The sequence below is a fragment of the Dipodomys spectabilis genome, unplaced genomic scaffold (genome assembly GCF_019054845.1).
Source record: "Dipodomys spectabilis isolate Male_0828 unplaced genomic scaffold, ASM1905484v1 ptg000499l, whole genome shotgun sequence".
In the NCBI taxonomy this organism is placed as follows: domain Eukaryota; kingdom Metazoa; phylum Chordata; class Mammalia; order Rodentia; family Heteromyidae; genus Dipodomys; species Dipodomys spectabilis.
Window position 1 is genome coordinate 860,391 of NW_024871176.1, and position 27,052 is coordinate 887,442.

Sequence of the window (27,052 nt, forward strand, 5' to 3'; positions counted from 1 at the left end):
CTTTTTCTGTTTATGTGGTACTGAGGAATCAAGCCTGGGGCTTCATGCATGCTAGGCAGGCACTCTACCACTAAACCACATTCCCAGCCCTTTGTTGTCCTGTCTCTGCTGTGTTTTACTGCAAGAAGGGCTAATCTCACTTCAGTGGTACAGATGTTCTCCACTCATTTTAACTTTGCAGCATGCTTACTGTACAAGACCATGTAAAGTCCCTTCCTCCAATCAAGATATTTAGCTATTTATGTGACATGCTTTCTTCAAGCAAGCCACTTTTCATTCCTAAACCTTAAATTCTAAGTTGTTAGGAATGAGCATATAGTATTTCAAGTTTGCTTAATTTAAGGACTGTTGATAGAGCAAAATAAAAACTTTGCCTCTTCATTTAGTGTGCAACACAGTTCTGTACTCTGAAGTTTGGTTTGCCTCTTCATCACTTGAAATGATTACACTTCTATTCTGTTATGTATTTGTAATGACTAAAAAGTAAAGATGTTATGTGTTTGTCATTTTCTATCGACAATGGTCTGCACATTGGTTCTCACTTTTTTTTTTTTTTTGGGTCCAGTCGTGGGGCCTGAACTCTGGGCCTGGGCACTGTCCATCAGCTCTTCAGCTCAAAGCTAGTGCTCTACCACTTGAGCCACAGTGCCACTTCTGGCTTTTTTTATTTTTGCTTATGTGGTGCTGGGTAATCAAACCCAGGGCCTCAGGCATGCAAGGCAAGCGCTTTACCACTGAGCCACCTTCCCAGCCCCCCTTTTTTTTTGTCATGGGAACTGAACTCTGGGCCTGAGCACCATCCCTCAGCTCTTCAGCTCAAGGTTAGCACTCTACCACTTGAGCCACAGGGCCACTTCTGGTTTTCTGGTGGTTTATTGGAGAGTTTTATGGACTTTCCTGCCCGAGCTGGCTTTGAACCCTGATCTTCAGATCTCGGCCTCCTGAGTAGCTAGGATTACAGGCGTGAGCCGCTGGCACCCTGCTCACTAATCTTTATCTAAAATCTAGACTGTTGGGCTGGGAAGGTGGCTCAGTGGTAGAGTACTTGCCTTGCATGCTCGAGGCCCTGGGTTCGATTCCTCAGCACCACATAAGAAAAAAGCCGGAAGTGGCGCTGTGGCTCAAGTGGTAGAGTGCTAGCCTTGGGCTGAAGAGCTGAGGGACAGCGCCCAGGCCGAGTTCAGGCCCCATGACCGGACCAAAAAATAAATAAATAAATAAAATAAAATCTAGACTGTTAACTAGTTGGAGAGAAGTCAGTTGTCAAGCGAATTCCACAATGATGACAAGTTTTCTGACAGCTGGTGTGGCGTGATCTTTGGATATTTGTTACACTCACTGATCTGTTTATTCAGTGCTGACTAAGTCACACCACTTTTAAAACTTGATGGAATTTTACATAACCGTGAGTCATTAAAATATTTTCCTGGGGGCGGGGGGGGGGGGGGGGGGGGGGGAGATGGGAAGGGATGGGAAGGGGAAACAAAGGAGGAGACTACAATGCTTGATAAGAACTGTACTCATTATCTTGCCCATGTAATTGTAACCCCTCTGTACAGTATTTTCACAATAAAAAAACAAAAAAAAATATTTTCCTACTCATAAAGATGAAACTATTGGTTAGTTTAGGAGCCAGGTCTATTAGTTCCCTAAAACAATTCTTAGATGATGTTCAGGTGGTTATATTATATAACACATTCTATATAGTAGTAAGTAGTATTGTCAGCTTGGCAGGAATTAAGAGAATATTCAAAGGTAAACTTTTTTTTTTGGATCAGTCGTGGGGCTTGGGCGCTGTTCCTGTGCTCTTCAGCTCAAGCCAAGTGCTCTACCGCTTGAGCCACAGCGCCACTTCCGGTTTTCTAATGGTTTTTATTGGAGATGAGTCTCACAGACTTTCCTGCCCAAGCTGGCTTTGAACCACAATCCTCAGATCTCAGCCTCCTGAGTAGTTAGGATTATAGGTGTGAGCCACCGGCGCCCAGCTTCAAAGGTAAACTCTTAAGTCAGAAGTTTTCTAAAAGTTAATAAAATTTTCATGTGATTTGTAAGAACAATTTGTGTAACATAGTAATTTATTTTGAGGGGCTGGGAAGGTGGCTCAGTGCTAGAGCACTTGCCTTGCATGCCTGAGGCCCTGGGTTCGATTCCCCAGCACCACATAAGCAAAAAGAAAAAAGCTGGACGTGGCGCTGTGGCTCAAGTGGTAGAGTGCTAGCTTTGAGCTGAAGAGCTGAGGGACAGCACCCAGGCCCAGAGTTCAGGCCCCACAACCGGACCAAAAAAAAAATTATTTTGAGATGGGGGGAAAAAATGGAATGAAATGTTGGCACTTGGGAAATGGCCCAAGAGAGGGAGATGGCCTCACCTGACCTCATTATTACATAGCCCTCAAGTAGCTACCAACTTCAGTTAGTTTTGTACAGTTCTCTTTTTTCCTGTGGCCACAAAGAAATTAGGAGTAAGTCTTGAAGTCAGGTTTGATCTGCTTCTTCCTAATAACATTTCTATAAAAGGATGTCACTCATAGCCCCTTACACATTTCTTAGCATTGTACTTTTCTGCTTCCATATGACACTTAATTCCGGGCTGGAAAAATTTCTCCAGGAGTTGCTGATTCAGGATTTCCCAGAAATGGCAAGTTAAACCTAAGCCCAGCATTAGGCCTGACACCAGAAAAGATATCAGTCCATCACAACTCATCAGTCCAGCTGTTACTAACTTAATTTTAAGAAATTGTGTGTCGGGCTGAGAAGATGGCTCAGTGGTAGAGTGCTTGCCTTGAATGCATGAGGCCCTGGGTTCAATTCCTCAGCACCACATAAGCAAAAAGAAAAAAGCCGGAAGTGGCGCTGTGGCTCAAGTGGTAGAGCGCTAGCCTTGAGCTGAAGAGCTGAGGGACAGCGCCCAGGCCCAGAGTTCAGGCCCCACAACCAGACCCCAAAAAGAAAAAAAAGAGTTGTGTGTCTAGTTAATCTGTAATGAACTTAAAAAGTTTACATTTGCGTGGGTAAGTAATTTATTCCAAGTTACACAGCTTTTTGCTTACACATTCTGTTAGAGGTCACTTTATTAAGCAGTAAAAGAAGATATCACTCAAATTTGGCTGAAATCAAGGAAAGCTGCGAAGAGTAGGCAACCTACTTGCTGTTGACTTGCTCTCCCCACGTGCTGGACTCCTATTCTTCCATCTCAGGCCACTATCACTTAAAAAAGGCTTGGTGGGAAGGGTGGCAGATCCCAGAGCTTTCTTTTTTTTTTTTTGGTTGGTTGTGGGACTTGAACTCTGGGTCTGGGTACTATCCTCAGCTCTTCAGCTCAAGGCTAGTGTTCTACTGCTTGAACCACAAATGCCACTTCCGGTTTTCTAGTGGTTTATTGGAGATAAGAGTCTCAGAGTTCCCTGTCCGGGCTGGCTTTGAACCATGATCCTCAGATCTTAGCCTCTTGAGCAGCTAGGATTACAGGCGTGAGCACTGGCACCTGGCACCCAGAGCTTTCTTAATGAGAATTATAGCTTAGGGGCTGGGAAGGTGGCTCAATGGTAGAGTGCTTGCCTTGCATGCCAGAGGCCCTGGGTTCGATTCCTCAGCACCACATAAGCAGAAAAAAAAAAGCTGCAAGTAGTGCTATGGCTCAAGTGGTAGCGTACTAGCCTTGAGCTGAAGAGCTGAGGGACAGTGCCCACGCCCAGAGTTTAGGCCCCACGACCGGACCCAAGAGAATTATAGCTTAGCTTACTCATATGAAACTTGGTTCATGAGACAGGAAACCCTCCTCCCCCAACACACCTTGTGAATACAAATACTAGGGACAACCTACCACATCCAGCTGGCCACAGCAGGGCCATTTGTTAGAAGAAAAACTTAAATTCAAGCTGTGTGTCCTAAATCCATTTTATTTGCATCCCTCTTTCTTTAACAAGGAGAACTGAGCAGGTAGGGAAGAGTTACCCATTCAGATAGGTGTGCTGAGTGACAAGGACAGCCCAGCACAGGATGCCACAGCAGAGCAGTCCTGAGGGACACTGAAGGGATTCAAACTTGTTTGGTAAAGAAAATTCATTACACATGGGACAGAAAGACTAACCTGGCAGCGAACTAAAAACCTTGGCAGGAAGAGATCTCGTGAGTGTCAATACTTTATTTTGGTGTAAAGACGGGAAGCTGGAAAATACACTGTATTTAAAATTTTCTTGGTTTCCCCTCACATTGTGGAAACCCCCTCCCCCCGCCCCAAGTTAATCTGTTCAAACTCAAATACTTAAAAATTACAGCAGCAAAACAAAAGCGCAGGAAAAAAATCAGATGGAGAAGGTAGCCTGGGCGAGTAGTGTCACTTGGTATGGACAACTGAGGTGCTGAACAGGAGCTTCTGTTTCTGCTTTTTCCTTTTCTTTCCTCCTTTCTCCTCTAAAGGGAAACAGAGAACTCAATTTGCAATGCCATCCCCTTGACCCTGCTTTTTCATTACTAAGTCAGAGTGTGGGATAAAAGTGCAGGCCCTAGAATTCCCTGGATTTCATTAACAGTCCTAACATACTTTTTGTTGTTGTTTTTTGCCAGTCTTGGTTCTTGAACTCACAGAGCCTGGGCTCTCTCTCTGAATCTCTCTGTACTCAAAGCTAGCATTCTACCACTTAAGCCACAGTGTCACTTCCAGCTTTTTCAATTTATGTGGTACTGAGGGCTGGAACCCAGGGCTTCATGCATGCAAGGCAAGCACTCCACCACTAAGCCACATTCCCAGCCCCTAGCATACATTTTCATTCTTGTCTGTAGGCAAGTCACTCTTCCTCCCTTGATATCAATTTCTTCAGCTGTAACTTGAACACCATACCCATTTAACATGGTTGTTGGGAAATAAAACTAGCACAGTGCTAGTTACATATAAAGCACACCATAAAATGTGTCATACTACGGGCTGGGAAGGTGGCTCAGTGGTAGAGCGCTTGCCTTGCATGCATGAGGCCCTGGGTTCGATTCCCCAGCACCACATAAGCAAAAAAAAAAGCCGGAAGTGGAGCTGTGGCTCAAGTAGTAGAGTGCTAGCCTTGAACTGAAGAGTTGAGGGACAGCGCCCAGGCCCAGAGTTCAGGCTCCAGGACCGGACCCCCCCCCCAAAAAAAAAAATCCTCAAAAAAATGTGTCATACTACTAGAGTGCAGGGGTGGCCATGAGCCTGATTTCCCCATCTATGAGCCACCCTTTACCAACTCAAGATTCTAAAGTGTAGGCAGGATCTATGCTCCACTATTTTGGAAAAAGAAATCATAGTTTCACTTCCAGGAGATGGTTAAACAAGTCCTATGCCAAACAAAACCATTAGTAGACACTCAGGTGCTGAAGACAATCCTTGAGGCTAAGAAGAAAAAGAGCCTGAACAAGCCATGGAATCTGTAGTGGAAACAGCAACCTGAGTGCCTGTGCTGGACACTAGAGTTCCTGCCCTTACCAGAGAGGGGATCTGAAGTAGAGGGTGTGTCCAGTTTCATGAAGGCTGCTTCAATAGCTTGGCTGAATGAATTCTGGAAACTGGGCACAGGAACACGATCTGAGTTATCACTCTCCCCATCACTGTCCACGGGAGCAGGAGGAACTAAGCTGTTCTCATCTGGAAAAGACAACAGCGTTCTAATTCTAGAAACAACTCTAAAGCTTTTAAGGACAGTGTCTAAGTGCCTCTTCACCAGCAGGCCCTTCTCACCTTTCTTTGGAGCAGTTTTGGGCCAAACATCTGCTTTAGCTTTTCCAACCCGCAACATCTGCCAAAGTGGAAAAGGGAGAAAAGAATTCAGCCCAATGTTTTTCCACATACCCACCTTGATAAAGGGGTATAGAGCAAACCATTAACATTTGGAAGGGGTCAGCACTAGGATGCAAACTTGGAATTACCTCTGCCAGGCAGGTAGCTTTAGTAGAGCTAAAGCCCCAGCTCTTTTTTTGGCTTTATTTTTCACGTAGGGTTTTATATTTTACCTGGGAATAGTTTCACAATGAGATCCTCCTACATATAGCCTACATAGAAATACAGACATACACCACCACATGAGGCTTATTACATTGGCATCTTGCAAACTTTTTTTTGCAAGGCTGGTGATCCTTAATAGCTGAGATTACAGGCATGAGTCAATAAAGCCTTAAGTGGGTTTGTTCTTTAGAAAATATGTAAAGAAGCTGGGCCATGGTGGCTCACACCTGTAATCCTAGCTACTTAGGACACTGAGATCTGAGGACTGCAGTTTAAAGCCAAACCAAGCAGGAAAGTCTGTGAGACTTATCTTCAATTAACCACCAGGAAACTACAAGTAGCACTGTGGCTCAAAGTAGTAGTGCTAGCCTTGAGCAAAAAAGCTCTGAGACAGCACCCAGGTCCCAAGTTCTAGTCCCATGACTGACAAAAAAAAAGGAGAACATGGCAAAAAGAATTCAAGAGATGCTTAGATTCTCAGGTATGATGGTCAACATCTGAATTCAACACTGGAGAAGTTGAGTTTGGGAGGATCACAGTTCAAGGCCAGCCCAGGAGTTCATGAAACCCCATGTCAACTAATAAAAAACTGGGCTTAATGGAATGCAACTGTCATTCCAGTTATGCATGAAGTGTAAATAGGAAGGTCAGGTTTCAGGCTAGCCCAAGTGAAATGTGAGACCTTATTTTTTTTTACAGGTGGGCGCTGGTGGCTCTCACCTATAATCCTAGCTAATCAGGAGGCTGAGATCTGAGGATCTCGGTTCAAAGCCAGTCCAGGCAGGAAAGTCCTTGAGACTCTTATCTCCAATTAACCCACCAGAAAATCAGAAGTAGTGCTGTGGCTCAAGTGGTAGAGCATTCACCTTGAGCTGAGGGACGGTGCCCAGATCCAGAGTTCAAGCCCCATGACAGACAAAAACAAACAAGCCCTGTAGATTAGGGAAGCAGGGGGTTTAGAGGAGGGCAGCAGACAACTGCAGAAAGTAACAGTGGGTGAGTTATACTCAATGTACATGCTTCAAAGTGAAACAAGGACCATATGGTGGGGCTGGGATAGATGGAGGTGGAGAATGACAAAAGGTGACACTGAGCCCACGTGGAAGTGTGGCTCAATGCCTGGTCCAATGCACCAGCCTTGAGCAAAAAAGTCAAGTGAGTGTGTGTGCAAGGCTCCGAGTTCAACCGCAGGTGCAGCGCGTGTGTGCACGTACATGCACGCACGTGCACGCGTGCGCGCACACACACACACACACAAGGTTACTAAGCTATATCACCTATGTTTTATTCTGCTTTTGTTTTTGTTGTTATTGTTTTTGTCGGTCGTGGGGCTTGAACTCTGGGCCTGGGCGCTGTCCCTCAGTCTTCAGCTCAAGGCGAGCGCTCTACCACTTGAGCCACAGCACCACTTCCTCACCTATGTTTCATTTTTACTAGAAATGTTTTTAAGTGTTTAATCTGAGTCTGCTCATGAGGAAACAGACAAATCCAAACGATACCAACTGAAGAATTCAAGAAAGCAACTGGTACCAATGCACTGAGCACTAGTAGCTCCTTTAGTACTCTTGGCCTCGTTTTTGAGAAAGTCTAAAGTACTGAGACTAACTCTATAAATTTTCCTCTTTAGCTTCCCACTCTTATGTACTAAAATCAATGCAACGGCTCTTGGTCTTCCTTCTCTAACAGTATTTCCAGATCATCTGCTCTCAGCCACATCCTGCTGCTTAAAGCTCCAACTGGCAGCAGATTTCCCTTATATCATCCACTAATTCAAGTTTGTTCAGCTGTATTACAATGAAGGACAAGAGTCCTTCGAAAAGCTTCTCAGAACAAGTAGAAGAATCCTTCTTAGATATTCTTGGGCTGCTTTTACAAGTAAAGGATTTACCTGGGCAAAGGAAGGGAAAGGAGAATCTTCTTCCAAACTCCCAACGCAGAAAGAGGGACTACCCTGCCCGGCAGTGGGTGACAGGGGGGTCAGCAGAAAATCTGAAAAACCAGAGACCAGATTATGTAAGTTCCAAAGTGCTAGTGTCCTAACACAATAAGCCCTGAGTCAAAGCAGGGTAATTCCCACTGCATACCACTCTCCCGAAAACTTTCTCTCAATCTTTTATTACTATTTTTTTCCCTGTTCCTGGAGCTTGAACTGAGGGCCTGGATGCTGTCCTTAGCTTTCTTGCTCAAGGCTGGTGTTCTTCCACTTGAGCTACACCTCTACTTTTGGCTCTTTTAGTAATTGAAAATAGTCCAGCAGCCTTTCCTGCCCAGACTGGCTTCAAACCACAATCCTGAGATCTCAGCTTCCTGAATAACTAGAACTACTATAGGCCTAAGCCACCAGCACCTAGTGAAAACACAATCCTTACAGATAATATCCAATGACCTGCTATATCCCCTCATAAAGCACTATTTGATTATGTGAATATAGTAGTAGAATCATATGTGATCATAGGATACCAGAGTTATACATATTCTGATTTAGTACATTTTGTTAAAAAGTGCCTGACAATCTTAAATATCTGCTGGGTGCAAGTGATTCAATACTTGTAATTTTAGCAACTCATGAGGCTGAAATCTGAGGATTGCAGTTCAAAGCCAGCCTGAACAGGAAAGTCCATGAGAATTTTATCTCCAAGTAAAAACCAAAAAAGCTAGAAGTGGAACTGTGGCTTAAATGGTAGACCGCCAGCGTTGAGCAGAGCAGCTCAGGACCTGAGTTAACACATTTAAAAAAAAAAAAATTAAGAGAAGGGTCAACAATGCTAAGTATTTCATTTCCTAACACTAGATTCCCTCAATAAGTGTTTGTTAATTTTTTAAAATTTTAAATGTCAAAGACTTCTTTGAATACCTGACAATCCTCAATTCTCCCTCAAGATACGTAGTCTTGAATATATATTTAGTCTCAGTATGCTATACATTTAGATATATAAGCCCACAATGAAATGATTTTGTAATGGTCATTTTTTTTTAATCTTATCCACAAATGTTTAACATTCTATAATCTACTTTTCATCTTCCCATTAATTAGTAAAGGCAGCTACTTCCTTGTTCAAAAGGTATGAAGTACTGGGTGCTGGTGCCTCACACCTATAACCCTAGAGGTACTCAGGAGGCTAAGATCTGAGGATTGAGGTTCAAAACCAGCCTGGGCAGGAAAGTCCATGAGACTCTTACCACCAATAAACCACCAGAAAACTGGAAGCGGTGCTGTAGATCAAGTGGTAGAGTGCTAGTCTTGAACTGAAGAGCTCAGGGAAACCGCCCAGGCCCAGAGTACAAGCCCTATGACCATGACCACCATGACCATGACCACCACCACCACCACCACCACCACCACCACCAACAACAACAAAAGGTATGGGCTGGGAAGGTGGCTCAGTAGAAGAGTGCTTGCCTTGCATTCATGAGGCCCTGGGTTAGATCCACAGCCACACACACAGAAAAAGCCAGAAGTGGCGCTATGGCTCAAGTGGTAGAGCTCTAGCCTTGAGCTGAAGAGCTGAAGGACAGCGCCCAGGCCCAGAGTTCAGGCCCCACGACAAAAAAAAAAAGGTATTAAGTATTTCATGACATAAATGCTGTAATTTAATCATTTTCTAATGTGTAAGCTTTTTCTTATTATTTATAAAGAATACTTTGGTAAAGAGACTCATTCAAAGATTCTCAAGCATTTAGAGGACTATGCCAAGCAAAATCTAGAAATAAAAGAGCAGGAAAGAATCTAGAAAGTAGGTTTGAAATTCAGAAGCTGGGTAGCATTTAAGAAGTCTGTACAGCTAATGGGAAAAGATAATCAAAGAGCAAGAACTTGAGGTAGTTTAGGACTATCTGAAGTTAAGGTTTTTCACCAAAACATGACACCATGCCAAACAGGGTCAGAGTTGTAAACTCAGATACAAGAGTGTTGCTTAAGATTTAGCTACTGCCTGAATTCTTTATATTTCAGCTCTTTACCTGTATGGGAACCTGGACTTCTACTGAGAGGAGAAAGGGAGAGGGCCCCTTGGCCCTCAGTGCTGGTAGGACCCAAAGCATGATCAGAGGAGCAGGTATAGGAATTGAAGGCAGGAAACTGCTGTAGATTCTCTAGGGGAATGTGGACTTCAGGGTCTGCAAAGGAAAAACAGTAACAGTAAACCCACTTACATAATTCCTCAAATTTCCAACAGTTAAGGACAGCCAAATAACAGACTCTCAGGGATCCAGAGAATACAGATTGGAGGATACTGTAAAATCTGCATTTAATGCAATTTTTATTTATTTATTTTTTTGGGGGGGGGAGTCTGGTCGTGGGGCTTGAACTCTGGGCCTGGGCACTGTCCCTCAACTCTTCAGCTCAAGGCTAGCACTCTACCACTTGAGCCACAGTGCCACTTCCGGATTTTTTCTTTTTGCTTATGTGGTGCTGAGAAATCGAACCCAGGGCTCTACCACTGAGCCACCTTCCCAGCTCACAATTTTTATTCTAAATGTCTGTTTTTACTCCAAATTGTCTGGGCCTGATGGCAGCACACAGAATGTTATAATTGCAGCACTCAGGAGACTGAGGTAGGAGGATCTCTGGGTCAAGGCCAGCCCAGAGTACATATTTCAAAAGAACCAAAGCAAAGTGGAAATGGGGCTGGCTCCAGTGGAAGAATGATTGACCAACAAATGGAAGGCTTTAAATTCAACCTCAATACGGTGGAAAAAAAAAAACCCAAACCAACCAAACAACAAACACATCTGCTGTCTTAACTACAAGGGAGGCTAAAATCACCAGGCTTGCAATATGAGGTCTAGGCAGAAAGTGTCCAAGTCCCTATTTCCACCAATAGAAGAGGCTAGATGTGGTGGTACACAACTTTCATTGGGAAGCATAAATAAGAGGATCAAGGTCCAGGACAGACCAGGCATCTATTTGGAAAGTAATGATAGCTAAGAACACTAACAAAGGGCAGGGAGTATGACTTAAGTGGAAGAGTGCCTGCCTAGAAATTGCAAGTCCCTGAATTCATACTCCAGTAATGCCACACACATACACACAAACACACACATGCAAATATATATGACTTATTCTAACTTCATAATTAAAGATAGGTGTTAAACATAGTTGTTATGTTGTTCTACTTATCTAAATATTTTCCTAACAAAAAAGCTAAAGCAGGGCTGGTAAGGTGGCTAAGTGATATCGAGTGCTTGCCTTGCATGCATGAGGACCTGGGTTCGATTCCTCAGCACTACATAAACAGAAAAGGCCAGAAGTGGCGTTACAGTTCAAGTGCTAGAGTGCTAGCCTTGAGCTGAAGAGCTGAGGGACAGTGCCCAGGCTTCGAGTTCAGGTCCCATGACCCCCCCCAAAAAAAAAACTAAAGCAAAACATCCTGCTCTTGGCAGAGGTCAGGGCATATCCCTGTAACACAGCACTTGGGAGACTGAGGAGAAATGGCTAAACTCAAAAATTCAAGGCTGGGGCTAGGAAGGTGGTTCAGTGGTAGAGTGCTTGCCTTGCATGCATGAGGCCCTGGGTACGATTCCTCAACACCACATAAGCAGAAAAAGCCAGAAGGGGAACTGTGGCTCAAGTGGTAGAATGCTAGCCTTGAGCTGAAGAGCTGAGGGACATCGCCCAGGTACAGAGTTCACACCCCACGACAAAAAAAAAAAAAAAAAAATTCAAGGCTTGCCAGGTGCCAGTGGCTCATATCTATAATCTTAGCTACTCAGTAGGCTGAGATCTGAAGGTTGCAGTTCAAAGCCAGCCCAGGCAGGAAAGTCCGTGAGACTCTTATCTCCAATGAACCAGCAGGAAACCAGAAGAGCTGCTGTGTGGTTCAAAGATGTAGAATGCTAGCCTTGAGCAAAAAAGCTTAGGGACAACACTCAGTTCAAGACTCAGAACTGACAAAAATTTAATAAATAAAAAGTAAAGCCCCTTTCCTGAAACATTTGTTTTCTCAAGTTGAGGTTGTATGAGCCAAATAGCAAAGTACTAGCAGTCCTAGCGTATGCTTGTTCCACTTTGGGAAAATTTATAGTGTTTGCTATACCACATGGAATCATAAGAACTAGGTGCTTTTCCCAGTCAAGGACTCAAATCTTTGTTTCCTGGTATATAAGTAGGACCTCAGTTACATTAAACCCCTAGATTCAATGAAGTTTATGCTAGAGAATCAGATCCTAAGATTGTGCTTTACTGGTACAACAGTTCTCAAATCTGTAATTTCCTTCATGTTCTTCCTAGCTTGCCTGCTCCATCAGACCCTCCTGGTACTCACTGTGTAGTACTGTCCCTCAAACAGGGGTGAACTGGGCATGTGGCTCACGCTTGTAATCTAAGCTACTCAGGAGGCTGAGATCTGATGATTCAGGTTCAAAGCCAGCCTGGGCAGCAAAATCCATGAGATTTTAATCTCCAATTAACCACCAGAAAACTCAAAGTGGTAGAGCACTAGCCTTGAGCAAAAGAGCTCAGCGACAATGCCCAGGCCCCCATTTCAAGCCCCACGATCAACAACAAAAATAGTCAGGGGATACCCATTATTCACAGCACCAGGACTCTAGCACTCCCAGCACATCTCTAACTTCCTCTCCGGAAACAGTGTGAATCTCATCTTCACTTTTACTATGTGCTTTGTATACTCAAACAAACTCATTAAATATTCAACCAACCCTACAAAGCAAGTACTGTCCTAACTCACAGGTCCAAGAATTGAAAGAAACAAACTGCAGAACACAAACCAAGTAGTCTGGTTCCAGGCCCAGAGCTTCCACACAATGACATATGGCACAAGCAAAGATAAGAGTTCCTGAACGTACACTTGCCCTGCTTCTTGTTCTCCTCCATTTCAATCCTGCGCTCTCGGCGGCGTTCCTCCCGGGCCTTCTTCTGGCGCTGGCGCTTCCTCTTCTCAATATCATCTGCAGATTAGCCAAATTGTGAAAAGGCAGGTCTTAGAGCACCTGGACTCTTCCTGGCTAACTAGTAACAAAGCCTACAGTGGATCCAACTGGACAGATGATCATACGGAGTGTTTCTGGAAGAATCAACTCATGATACAGTTCCTCAAAGTCTCCACCCACACTGGTTTCTGGTCTGAAGTCCCTGAACCCCACTACAGATGCAAAATGGCAACTTTCTTACCTGAGAATATCTCTAGGGTTTCCTTAGAGACCACAGGAGGCTGCAGAGCCAGTTCGCAAATGCTGAACTCACAGGTGAGAGGCAAGTGGGAGAGATATCTATGGCGCTGTCGAACATCCTATATTGGAATTAAGACCAGTACTTGAGAACAAATGGTCTCAAGCCAGATTTCCAACAGTATACACATATTCACAGACAGCCCTAGCACTCAAAAGACTAGTACACATGTTAAAACTACTTTGAAAAGCCAAATAGAAACTGGTTTGGCTACAACAAGACAGGCACCAACTAAATCAAAAGATTTTTCCTAGACTGTGCTGCAAATGAACAAATTGAGCCTAGTAACAAATTATCAATAGCTATTCAGCAAAGAGCAAACGGCACATGGTCTCCCTGATAAATCCAAAATGCAAGGTGATATGACAAAATTAACAAGGCTTAAGAAACAAAGGACTTCCACTCATCTGGTCAAATCACTACCCGTGCTGCTGATCACATATATGGTACATACTTGCACACCGGAGGGAAACCAGGAGGCGGACACAGAACTAGAGGGAATCAGGGAAAAACATACAATAGCAGGACCCATCAGCTGCACTGGACATTGATCAAAATGAACCAAGCAACTCAATGACAGCGATGGGAGGGAGGGAACAAGTGGGAAAGAGGTAACAGCTGACGCTATGCAAAACAAAAGAAATGTACATATCACCCGATGTGGAAGAAATAATTGTATTGTCAAAGCTCATAGAACTCATAAATGTTATAGACCACGATAGACAATTTGTCCCATGAAAGTTAGAATGTGTTTTATGACTTTAACTAAGCATCATTATTCCACAATACTGTAAAAATTGGGAAATTAGGGGCTGGGAAGGTGGCTCAGTGGTAGAGCACTTGCCTTGCATGCATGAGGCCCTGGGTTTGATTCCTCAGCACCACATAAGCAAAAAGAAAAAAGCCAGAAGTGGCACTGTGGCTCAAGTAGTAGAGCGCTAGCCTTGAGCTGAAGAGCTGCGGGACAGTGCCCAGAACCAGAGTTCAGGCCCCATGACCGGACCCCAAAAAAAAAAAGGGGGACATTATGTAAACAATCACAATAAAGAATTTTTAAAAATAGCTATTCAGCTGTTTCTGATTTTCTAGGGTCTACAATGGAAGAGAGAGAATAGGCAATTAGGAGAAAAAAAGCAAAAAATAACTCTGGGACCCACTGACAGAACTAATGGTAACTAGGAAGAGAAATGATATTTCCCTACAGAATGAAGTCTGGCCTGAAACAGGGAAAGATAAAGCCCATTAACTTATTTGCTAATCTTCTCTGAATGTATATGATGGAAAGCTGACAGTACTCCAAGTCTCTAGTTTTTAAGGCTTCTAACAAATTGGTGATCAATACTGGAGTTAATTCCAAAAAAGCAAAAATATACTTATATAAACTATTAGACTGTAATTCAGTTATCTGCTAAGCTAAAAATGTACCTTATGCCTGTGTGATCTGGCTTATAGCCTCCAACAAGTTTTCAATTTTTTTTCTTTTCTTTTTGTTGGTAGTCGGGCTTGAACTTAGAGCCTGGGCCCTGTCCCTGAGTTCTTTTGCTCAAGTGTAGCACTCTACAACTTTGAGCCACAGCGCCACCAGTGGTTAAGTCTTACAGACTTCCTGCCTGGCCTGGTTTCAAACAATCCTCAGATATTAGCCTCCTGACTAAGTAAGATAACAGTTGTGAGCTCACAAGTTGTGAGCCTGGGCAAGTTTTCAATCTTTATGAATATTTCTAATAAGCAACCAGAAGAAAGAGAAACAAGCACAAACTCCATCTTGAATGAAATGAGACTTCCATATCTACAAACCACAACAAATTATCCTTGGGAGCAAGAGAGCAATGTAAATTGACTTACCAAGCTCTGTCATAGTAAAGGAGAAGCATCTAACTTTAAAAGGAAAAAAAAAAATTCACAGCACCATCATCAAAAAAACAGACAAAACAAAAAAAAAAAATACCTAAACCTGAGGTTGTGCCTAGCACATTCAAGGCCCTAGGTCTGATTCCCAGCATAAGAAAAACAAATAAAAGTCTTATCACAAACCTTGGGAGGACTACCAAAAGAAATTAGGGTTAGCCGGGGGCTGGTGGCTCACGCCTGTAATCCTAGCTACTCAGGAGGCTGAGATCTGAGGATCGCGGTTCAAAGCCAGCCCAGGCAGGAGAGACCGTGAGACTCCTATCTCCAATAAACCACCAGAAAACCGGAAGTGGCCCTGTAGCTCAAGTGGTAGAGTGCTCGCCTTGAGCTGAAGAGCTGAGGGACAGCGCCCAGGCCCAGAGTTCAAGCCCCACGACCGACAAAAAAAAAAAAGAAATTAGGGTTGTTATTCCCTACCCCTCCCTCCTTACCTCAGACATGGAATACCCAGCAATCTCTACCACAGTTGCTGAAATCTTCTCCGGGCTCTGCTCCAGGCTGCCATACTCCCGTACAAGGCAGCGCACATTCACAGGATGCAGGAACATATGCTGCCCATCCTCCGCTGAAGACAAGAGCTCTATCACAAGTCAATTATTTTTAAGGGGGGGGGGGGGTCTTGAACTCAGGGGTTTTGCTTTGCTCTCACTAGGCATGTGCCTACCACTTAAACCACACTTCCACCCCACACAACTATCCTGTCCTAGATAGGCCTGCCATGGCCTCCCTTAGCTGAAAGACCCTAAAATCCAAACACCAGGACCTAGTAGAAATCTGTCCTGTTCAGAAGACCAGGTGATCCTTTGCAAACACCTCTGTGGCAAGCCAGCCCTCCCCCCTCAGGGCTCTCACCTTGATAAAAGTAGTAACAAGGAGAGCTGCTCAGGTGTGTGAAACCTGGTTTGGTGATGGGCTCCTGCTGACCAGACTCAGTACAAATGGTTCTCTCCCCAAGACTGTCATCTGCTAACTCCGAGTCATCACAGGTCTCTGACAACCCCTCAGGCTCAGGTTCAGACACTCCTTCCTCTTCCTCTACCAGAGGCAGAGCAAGAGGATGAGAGTCCAGAGAACAAACTTCTGTGGTTTCTTCATCGAAAGCAGAAAGATACTCTAGCATACCCTGTCGGAACAAACTCTAGGTCAACAGAAAGTTATGTTTTGTTTTCAAACAGTGATATGGCAAAAACAAGGGTAAGAAGCTTCCTGGATATTTATCTGAGCTCTCAGCTACTGATTTAACACCTCGGGCAAAGAGCAATGAGCATACAGGAATCATGAATCATAGTCCCCTCTGTCCCAAGAAGTTCAGATCTCACAACAGTGCATTTGAGGAATGACAGCCATTTCATCTGTAACGGGGGCACACTGACCTTCCTTGGTTGGAAAACAGATTCCTTTGCCAAGGGAGCCATCAGCACCAGTTGTTCTAGAGCAGCCATGACACCAGTGACCTCCCCTCTGCTTTCAGCCAGTCCTGACAGAGCCTCTTCCCGAGTCTAAGGCCACCAGGAAGAAGACCAGAAGGAAGTAAGTTTCCAGAAACACATTCATTTTGAAGGGCAAGGACTTAGACTGGCCCCTTCTCAAGAGAAGTAACTAAACCCAAGGGGAAGAGGTTTAGTTAGGTTATTAAAACCCTCACTTGGGCTGGGAAGGTGGCTCAGTGGTAGAGTGCTTGCCTTGCATGCATGAGGCCCTGGGTTCGATTCCTCAGCACCACATAAGCAAAAAGAAAAAAGCTGGAAGTGGTGCTGTGGCTCAAGTGGTAGAGCACTAGCCTTGAGCTGAAGAGCTGAGGGACAGCGCCCAGGCCCCGAGTTAGGTCCCACAACCGGACCCCCCAAAAAATAAATAAAAAATAAAACCCTCACTTGTTGAAGGAAACAGGTAGCAAAAACACCTAGTACTTACACGTGTACAGTGGCTCAATCCTGTTAGTTGGGAGCCAGAGATTAGGGGAGTGGGGGTCTAAGGACAAAAATGCTCAATAGCTAGTCATGGTGGAGTGCACCTGTCATCCCAAGCTACAGAGGTAGCAAAATGGCTGGGTATAGCTGTATACACCTATAATCCCAGCAACCTGGAGAGGCACTAATTAGGGAGATCACAGTCCAGGTCAACCTGGCCATAAAAGCAAATCTTTAGCCAGGCATGGTGGCTCACACCTATAATCCTACCTACTCAGGAGGCTGAGATCTGAGGATCACAGTTAAAATCCAGCCCAGGCAGGAAAGTCTGCGAGACTCTTATCTCTAATAAACCACTAGAAAACTGGAATTGGTGCTGTGGCTCAAGTGGTAGAACACTCACCTTGAGCTCTAGAGTGCAGGAACAGCACCCAAGCCCAGAGTTCAAGCGCTACGACCGACCAAAAAAAAAAAAAAAAAGCATACTGGGCACCTGTGGTTTATTCCTGTAAGCAAAAGAAGTTAAGGACAGTGCCCAGACCCTGAGTTCAAGCCCCAGGACTGGCAAAAAAAAAAAAAAGGAGTTGAGCAATGGTGCCTAATGCTTATAATTCAGCTACTCAGAAGGCTGATACATGAGGATAAAGGTTCAAAACTAGTCAGAGCATTCACTGAGCACATTTTTTGAGTGTCTTCTATGTACAAGACATAGTGTCAAATGTTTAATTCTAGAATCCAAGGACTAATAATAAAATAGAATAATGATGGGGATTTTACTACTCCAACAGCCCTCTAAAAAAGCTATTATAATTTAGATAGTATGGTATATCACAATAAACAAATCAACAACAGAACAATCCAAAGCCCCCCTCCAAAAAAAAAAAAAAAACTTAGCCAAAGCAGACAAACTTGAGGAACTCATTAACTAGAAAAAAAATTGGAAGCAGAGGAGTGTGGCTCAAGTGGTAGAATGCCAGCCATGAGCAAAAAAGTCAAGAGAGCCCACAAAGGCCTGTATTCAAGTCCCAGAAATGACACCAAAAAAGAAAAAAGATTTTAATCTATGCTTTTAGCACTAGAAAGGACCTAAAAGCCTTCTTTACCTTCCATCTCATCACCACACAAGTCCAGTGCAGAGTGGCATTTCAAGCCATTCTCTGCTTATTAGCTTTAGTGTGGGCTAAAGTAATTTGTCCCTAGCATCTGTCCCCAGACATGAAGTTAAAAACATCTCTGGTTCTACTGTTCAATGAATTCTTTACCTTGAGCTCCTGGATAGCTGCCTCAATAAAACAAGACTCAGGAGTGTGCTTCTCTTCTGCCAGCTGCTGCTCCAATGCTACTTTCTCTTCCAGAACCACCCGTTGCAACACCTGCTCTTTAGAGGCCAATAGCAGCTTAGAATATTGGCTGTGCTGTTCATCTGCAAGAAAGCCAGTAAGATCATAAAAATGAGACAATAGTTTATTGTTGGGTTCCAATGGCCTGTAATCCTAGCTACTCAGGAGGCTGAGATCTGAAGATCATGGCTTGAAGCCAGCCCAGGCAGGAAAGTCAATGAGACTCATCCCAGTTAATCAATAGAAAACTGGAAGTGGAGCTGTGGCTCAAAGTGGTAAAGAGCTAACCTTGAGTGAAAAAGCTCAAGGACAGTGCCGAGACACTAAAAATTCAAGCCCTACAACTGATCCCCCCCCCCCAAAAAAAAAATTACAAAAATGCAATTCTCAGCCAGGCACTAGAGGCTAACACCTATAATCCTAGCTAGCTACCCAGGAGGCTGAGATCTGAGAATCACAATTCAAAGCCTCTCCTGGCAGGAAAGCCTGGGAGATGATTATCTCTAAATAACCACTAGAAAACCGGAAGTGGCTCTGTGACTCAAAGTGGTAGAACACTGGCCTTGAGCAAGCCCCACAACCAACAACAACAACAAAAAAAAAAAGTCTTTAACTCTGACCCCTTAACATGAGAAGTTTAAGAAAATCAGAGATAAAAATCAAATATTTAGTTGCACAGTATTTAAATATATATAGCATTATATAGAATGTCAGAAAAGTAGGAGCTGGGAATGTGACCTAGTGATAAGAGTGCCCAGCATGTATGAAGCGCTGGGTTCAATTCCCCAGTACCACATAAAGAGAAAAAGCTGGAAGTGGCACTGTGGCTCAAATGGTAGAGTGCTAGCCCTGAGCAAAAGAAGCTCAGGGACAGTGCCCAGGTTGAGTTCAAACACAAAACTGGCAAAAAAAAAAAAAAAAGGAAAACGAATAATTCTAGTAAATGGTTTATTACATGGTTTATTGAAAAGAATTTTATGGTATAGTTCAAATAGTTCAGCTCCTACCTAGTAGGGCATGAAGGCTTGAGTTCAAACCCCAGTACCCACAAAAGAAGGGAAGAAATTTCTAAGATGGAACAACCACTAACATTATAAAGAAATGTCTATGTTCTAGGAAGTGGCGCTGTAGCTCAAGTGGTAGAGCGCTCGCCTTGAGTTGAAGAGCTGAGGGACAACGCCCAGGCCCAGAGTTCAAGCCCCACGACCGACCAAAAAAAAAAAAAAACTATATAGAAATGTCTATGTTCTAGGAGAAATGCAGGTGTCAGAATAGCAAATCTAATTCCAATTTCTCAAAATATATATGTACTGAAGAAAGTCTACAATTAACATTTTGTACCACCTTTAGGAGAATATCATAGATAACTTTGATTTCTTTTCTTCCTTCTCCTAGATTTTCTGGAGTGGGGATTGAATCCCTGGACTGTGCATCCTTGGCAAGCAATCTACCACTGAGATACATCCTCAGAGCTTGGTTTTTTAAAAATAGTTCTTACTATGTAGCATAGGCTAGAAACAGCTGACACTACAAAGGGCTGGCAATGCAGCAATCCAATCTTTTTTTTTTTGTCAGTCATGGGGTCTGAATTCTGGGCCTGGGCGCTGTCTCTCAGCACTTCAGTTCAAGTTCTACCACTCGAGCCACAGTGCCACTTCCGGCTTTGTCTGCTTATGTGGTGCTGAGGAATCGAACCCAGGGCCTCATACATGCAAAGCAAGCACTCTACCACTGAGCCACCTTCCCTGCCCCATGCAATCCAATACTCTTAAAGGCTGTACTCAGGATTATCTGCCCCCAAAATAATGAGAACTTACCTCCTAGACGAATAGGATGGTCTACATTCATCCACTTGGATTTGGGCAAGGCTACCAACACTCCTTTCTCCCTCTTCATCAGCTGCATTGTAATGTTATCACCAACAACATACTGACGTGATTCTGTGGCAACCACACTATAATAAGGACAGTTAGATGAAGCAGAGCAAGATGCTAGTGGACTTGAGCCTAACCTAGTAAAGGCCTCAGTCATACCTCTTGAGATCCTTCTTATGCACAGAACTGTAACAAATGGGACATTTACTCCAGGTCTTCTCGCTCAGTGAAAGATAATGCAGGATGCATGCCCAGCAGAAGATGTGTCCACAGCGGGTTATCTTCGCTGCAGTAGGTGGATAGAGGCATATTGGGCAAGATGGCACTTCATGGCTACAGATGCGCTGAAACAAAATGCCACCATAATTTCAGAACTGACCAGGGGTATCAAAGTTCAAAACCTCAGCCTCTCCCATCTCCTCTCATCCCTACTCAACACATTAAAATAATTTAACAATGTAGGTATAAAGGATGACAGGATTTTAAGCAAATTGTTTACTAAATCATATATTTCACTTACAAAAACAATGAGTATGCATAGAGTGAAGGATTAACAGAGCACCATAAGTAATCTGCCAACAAATCTATCAATAACTTCCAAACAACTTTTGTTTATGCATATATTTTTTTTTAAAGTCAACTCTTTTTATTTGTTCATTTCTTGCATTTGAAGTACTCTTCGATGACATCCTTGGCCTGAGACTCTTTGCCAGTCTTTAACTACACAACTGCAACCAACCACTTTATGGGGCTTTCCCTCTCGACAAATTTTGCAAAGACCTACCCACTCCCCTAGTTTTTTTGCTGTCATCGACCTTAATAAGATTGATTTGGTGCTCAGCACAAAAGGCCTCCACCGACTTGGACATACATGGGCTCACTGCAGTTGGATGTAAGCACACAAAGGTGTGCTTGGCACTTGTCTAGGGTTTTGGCAGCTTCGTGGATTCCACGTGCTAGGCCGTCGTGGATGAGGGCGGTCTTCAGCACCTCTTGTAAAGCAGCATTGACATCCATTACACCTCCAGCAGCAATGCCTTCCTCAGCCATGGTGGTGGATTATGGTGAAGCTGAATCTTGAGCGCAGCTGAGCTTCCACCTCCACACCGGGGCAGGGAAAGAGCTATGCATCTATTTTTAACTGGTATGTATTAAACTTAATAGGCCTATGTCAGTCTCAGAGGGCTTTATGAATTCTCACAGTAATAGCTTAATTAAAACAAAAACAGGCCAGTGGCTAGTGGCTCACACCTCTAATCCTAGCTACTCAGGAGGCTAAGATTTGAGGATCACAGTTCAAAGCCAGCCCCCAGCAGAAAAGTCCTAGAGACTCATCTCCAATTAACCACCAGAAATGGCACTGTGGCTCAAGTGGTAGAGGGCTTGCCTTGGGCTAAAGAGCTCAGGACAACACAGGGGGGAGGGAAGGGAAGTTGGGGGGGGGGGGGGGAACAAAGAAAGAAAAAAAAAACTGCCATTCTGAAAGTGGTTCTCCATCAGTTACACTGTTAGGACCAGCAAGGACATACTTTAACTTCAGTTGGAAAGAAATATAACAGTGACTTTGGCAGAAAGTGCAGCTGTGCACTACACAAAGGGCTACCAATGAAGCAAGTCCTTTTTTTTTTAAAGAAATCTTTATTGAGATTGTTTATTGAGATTGTGATTACATAAATTTCACAAATTTCACAGTATTTTAAGATAGTGATACTATTAAAGTCACAAACACATTTTAACCTTCACAAGGCAAATTGTCATCATCGTGGTCTATAACGTTTATGAATTCTATAAGCTTCGATGATACAACTATTTCTTCCAAATTGGGTGATATGCACATTTCTTTCATTTTGCTTAGTGTAAGCTGTTCCCTCTTTCCCTTTTATTGCTGCCAGAGTTGCTTATCAATCAAGTTCATTTTTATCAATGTCCTGTGCAGCTGATGGGCCCCTCTGTTGTCTATGTTCCCATTTCCCTCTGATTCTATGTCCTCCTCTCCTAGCTTCACTCAGATGTGCACATACATATACACCACATATGTGGGAGTTATTTAGTAATGATACAAAAACATTGAGTGGAGGTCCTTGTTTCATGAGTCCTGTTTACTTTGTCCTATCTCCTTGTATTTTGGATTTAACCTCCACCTATCAGGGAGACCATATGCCATTTGTCTCTCTGAAGCAAGTCCTTTTAACAGCTTGATCAGGAGGAGGGAACTACAGCCCCTCACAGGGTCCCTGCTTACTGTGTCCCCAGGGAGCACTCGGTGGTGTAGATAGGACTGTTTATATACCTTTAGATCAGAGCCTTTCACATCCTATGCCTGCAAGCCAGTGTCAACTAGATCTACAAAGGAATTCTGGGAGGAAGCAAGGACTAGCCTCTGAGAACTATCTACCCACTAGGCAAGCAGAAAGGGCTATCAGTAGTGCACACAGCCAACAGCTGCTGTGTCACCACCTTCTCTTTTTTAGTTCTCTCCCACTAACTAACAAGTCTGTCTGAGCTACTCACCACTTGTTCCACAAAGTCCCAGTTGACTAAGGTATCAGGATCAGCAAAATGAGCTGTGTAGTCTTGGTCTTCAGACACTACAAACTGGCAGCTAGAAATAACAAGAAAAACAACAAAAAGGCAAGAGTGTTCAGAATCACAAGGTCCTAAGCAGAAATTTGTCATCTCTTCACTCAAACTTCAAATGCAGGCCAGTAACAACCATGGTTTATGAAGCACTGTAACAGGACTTTGAGCTCCATTTTAGAGCTCTGGTTCTAGAAGGAATCCAATCTAAGCAAGAAGTACAAACCTATGAAGTGTTCCCTTGAATTAATCTACCTCTACCAAACAATTCCTCCTCAAACCTTGGAACCCCAGAACATGGCTCATCTTCAAGGGAGTAGAAACTATTTTCAATCATCTGAGACCAGTTTATATGAAGTATACAAAAGGAACTACAGATATGACTCAAGTGGTAGAGTGTTAGCAACAGCACCAAAAAAAAAGCTTACAATGTATACAGTAGTTAATTCAGTCTACAGCCAAAGTCGAATCTTATAACTAAGGCTACACAAAGGGATAGCTGGGCATGGTAGCACTTGCCTATGGCACTAACTACTTAGGAGGCTGATGTGAGAGGATCAGTTGAGCCCAGGAGTCTAAGGCCAAAATGAGCAACATAGTAAGAACTCATCTCAAAAAAAAAAAAAGAAAGAAAAAAAAAGCAGAATCTTTTTTGGTTTTTTTTGGTCCTGGGGCTTGAACTCTGGGCCTGGGAAATGGCCCTGAGCTCTTCAGCTCAAGGCAAGCATTCTACCACTTGAGCCACAGCACCACTTCCAGTTTTCTGGTGGTTAATTAGAGGTTCCAGTTTTCTGGTGGTTAATTAGCAGTTAAGAGTCTCATAGACTTTCTGCCCTGTCTGGCTTAGAACTTCGGTCCTCAGATTTCAGCCTCATGAGTAGATAGGATTACAGGTGTGAGTCACCAGCCCCTGGACTCTTTATTTTTTATTTTATTTTTTTTAATGGGTTATGGGGCTGGAACTCAAGGCCTACTCTGAGCTCTTTTGCTCCAGGCTAGTGCTCTAACACTTTGAGCCATAGCTCTACTTCTGGTTTTCTGGTGGTTAATTGGAGATAAAAGTCTCATGGACAGGCTGGGAAGGTGGCTCAATGGTAGAGTAGCTTGCCTTGCATGCATGAGGTCCTGAGTTCGATTCCTCAGCACCACACAAGCAGAAAAAGCTGGAAGTGGCGCTGTGGCTCAAGCCTTGAACTGAAGAGCTGAGTGACAGCACCCAGGCCCAAAGTTCAGGCCCCATGACCAACCAAAAAAAAAAAAGTCTCATGGACTTTCCTGCCCAGATTGGCTTTGAATCATGATCCTCATATCTCAACCTCCTGAGTAGCTAGGATTATAGGCATGAGCCACCAGAGCCCCGAAGGAATCAGTTTTTGATAAATACATGCCAAGCATTTGAACTTATTCAATTCACACTTAAGAAATGTCCTTTCCAGGAAATGGAAGCAAGAGATTTTTTTTTTCTTTGTTAAATACTGTTTTTGCTTTCTTTTCTGTTTTGTTTGTTCACTTATCTGTCTTTGGGAGGGTAAGGGGGTACAGAAATGGAAGAACAAAGTGTAAACAAGCAGTGTGGTACTTACTATACACTATGCTGAAAATGAAGTATACAATTTGTGGAACTATACAACTGGAAGTGAGAGGTGGGGTGACACTGTCCAAAAGAAATGTACTCTTGGGGCCGGGAAGGTGGCTCAGTGGTAGAGCGCTTGCCTTGCATGCATAAGGCCCTGAGTTCAATTCCTCAGCACCACATAAGCAAAAAGAAAAAAAGCCGGAAGTGGCACTGTGGCTCAAGTGGTAGAGTACTAGCTTTGAGCTGAAGAGCTGAGGGACAGCACCCAGGCCCAGAGTTCAGGTCCCATGACTGGACCCCCCCCCAAAAAAAAAAAGAAATGTACTCTTTATCTGACTTACGCAACTGTAACCACTCTATACCTCACCTTTAAAACAACAATAAACAAATTTAAAAAAAAATTAAAGAAATTTCCGCCTGGCTTGGTATGGTGATACATGATTTCAATCCCAATACTCCAGAGATTAAGATAGGAAGATCCAGAATTGAGGTCAACCTAGGCTACATAGTGAAACCCTCCTTCAAACAAAAAGAGGGAATGGTGGTACACACCTGTCATCCCACAATTCCAGAGGCTAAGGATCAAAAGCTTGAAGCCAGCCTGGGTTACACATTGAGACCCTATTCAAAATGTAAACAATATTTTTCCCTCTTCTTCACAAAAGTGGCTAATTATCTGAGGTTAAAAGTCAAAAAAAGTGAAGCTGGGAAGGTAGCTCAGTGGTAGAGCACTTGCCTTGCATGCCTGAGGCCCTGGGTTCGATTCCCCAGCACCACATAAGCAAAAAAAAAGAAAAAAGCTGGAAGTGGCACTGTGGCTCAGGTGGTAGAGCGCTAGCCTTGAGCTGAAGAGCTGAGAGACAGTGCCCAGGCCCAGAGTTCAGGCCCCACGACCGGACCCAAAAAAAAAAAGTCAAAAAAAGTTTCAAATACATATCCAATTCCACTTTTCCTCTCTCAACATAGTACTCAAGTCATTTATTTAAACATTATGTTTATATTAATATCAAGAACATGTAGTTGGAAAGTGAGTGAGAGAGGTAGGGGTAGGCATCAATTAGCTTTCTACTTAAAAGCAAGGAAGCCTCCTCCCAGGATTCCTACTCCCTTGAATCTTCTATTTTATTCCCCCACGCCACCCTAGGAGTAGCAATACTCACTTGGCCTGTAAAAAAAGTTCCTTGTTGAAAGGCTTATGTCCCCACTTGTTCCTTTTTCCCCAGCTGCCATGTCCACTGCCTTCAAAGTGACCTGTCTGGCCACGAGGTTCAAAAGTAAAATTCAACAAGTGGTTCAGGTTGATCTTCTTAGGGCCAGAAAACTGGGCAGGGCTAAACTCTGCCCGTTGAGCCTCTGCTACCTAGAAAGAATGAGTTTTAGATTAAAACACCAATTTACAGCAAGAAAAGAGTCCCATTCTTCCTTCAAAGATTAAATAAAAAGAGGCTTAGATGGGCTGGGAAGGTGGCTCAGTGCTAAGAGTGCTTGCCTCACATGCCTGAGGCCCTGGGTTTGATTCTCAGCACCACATAAGCAGAAAAAGCCAGAAGTGGTTCTGTGGTTCAAGTGGTAGAGCGCTTAGCCATGGGCTGAAGAGCTGAGGGACAGCATCCAGGCCCAGAGTTCAGGCCCCACAACCAACAACAACAACAACCACAAAAAAGAAAAAAAGAAAAAAAAAGAAAGGCTTTGAGAATCTTGGAAGTAAAAGAGCCTTTATTATCCCACTACCTACACCATTTACTCTGTCCTGCTAAATGGCAATTCACTATTAAATGACAAGGCCCAGTCCCAACACCTCCAGTCTTCTTAAAAAGTACAACAATGTTACACACTGGACTAATTTTCCCACACTCCCAGAAGACAACTACATACGTACCTTGTGTGCATGTGTGACTGTTTTCTCCTGGAGATCAAACACAGGGCCTCATTCATATATGCTAGGCACATGCTCTACATTTGAGTTTATACTAGCCTTCATTTTGTTTTTTTGGGTTTTGTTTTTTTTTGGTGGTCGTGGGGCTGAACTATGGGCTTGGGCGCTGTCCCTGCACTCTTCAGCTCAAAGCAAGCACTCTACCGCTTGAGCCACAGATCTCAGGCTCCTGAGTAGCTAGGATTATGGGTATGAGCCACCAGCACCCAGCTTAACCTTCATTTTGTTAGCATCCAGACCATAGTTCAAGCCCCATGAGTGATTGGGGGGGAGGGGGAAACAGACTAGTGGATTTTTCCCCAAGCCCAGTTTCCCATTTAATGTCCTAAAGCAGGCATACGATATCTCCTACTTATGGAGATTGTTTAGTTTTTGCGGCTTTTTTTTTACTGTTCAAATTAATGCTGCAACAAGCATATTTGAGGCTAGATTTGTACACAATTGGGCACCTGAATTTTTCTTTTTTTCAGTGAAAGGGACTGATCTCAGGGGTTGCTTCATGAATACTAGGCAAGCTCCCTATCACTGAAGTACACCCTCAGCCCCCAATTATCTCTTTTGAATGTATGGAAGAAATGACTGGACCAAAGGACATGCCAAGTGCAAATGAAAGGTTTGCTGCCTAGTCAAATTTGGAAGTTTTTAGAACAAAGCACTTGCACATACACATGACAGATTCTAAGAAGGTGGAGGACTCTTAAGTTTGAAGTCAAGGTCAACTTTTTAGTAAGACCCTGCCTCAAAAGAAAAGTACAAGACAGACAGCAGTGGC

The 27,052-nt window shown here is 43.6% G+C and overlaps 1 protein-coding gene and 1 pseudogene across 1 annotated transcript in view; both read right to left on the bottom strand.

The window, feature by feature from the left end:
• Positions 1 to 3,880: 3,880 nt before the first annotated feature.
• Rnf10 (ring finger protein 10) overlaps positions 3,881 to 27,052 on the bottom strand; it is a 34,641-nt gene continuing 11,469 nt past the window's right edge. Inside the window, exons 3-17 of the mRNA XM_042669553.1 lie at positions 25,505 to 25,704; positions 22,703 to 22,793; positions 20,351 to 20,535; positions 20,135 to 20,271; positions 18,240 to 18,400; positions 16,441 to 16,566; positions 15,920 to 16,190; positions 15,499 to 15,632; positions 13,100 to 13,217; positions 12,775 to 12,876; positions 9,931 to 10,086; positions 7,859 to 7,959; positions 5,707 to 5,764; positions 5,455 to 5,613; positions 3,881 to 4,412 (exon numbers count right to left, since the gene is read on the bottom strand). Of these exons, the coding sequence (XP_042525487.1) occupies positions 4,336 to 4,412; positions 5,455 to 5,613; positions 5,707 to 5,764; positions 7,859 to 7,959; positions 9,931 to 10,086; positions 12,775 to 12,876; positions 13,100 to 13,217; positions 15,499 to 15,632; positions 15,920 to 16,190; positions 16,441 to 16,566; positions 18,240 to 18,400; positions 20,135 to 20,271; positions 20,351 to 20,535; positions 22,703 to 22,793; positions 25,505 to 25,704 (2,076 nt within the window). The 3' untranslated portion in view covers positions 3,881 to 4,335. The remainder of the gene's footprint in view (positions 4,413 to 5,454; positions 5,614 to 5,706; positions 5,765 to 7,858; positions 7,960 to 9,930; positions 10,087 to 12,774; positions 12,877 to 13,099; positions 13,218 to 15,498; positions 15,633 to 15,919; positions 16,191 to 16,440; positions 16,567 to 18,239; positions 18,401 to 20,134; positions 20,272 to 20,350; positions 20,536 to 22,702; positions 22,794 to 25,504; positions 25,705 to 27,052) is intronic.
• LOC122099003 lies at positions 20,837 to 21,282 on the bottom strand (annotated as a pseudogene).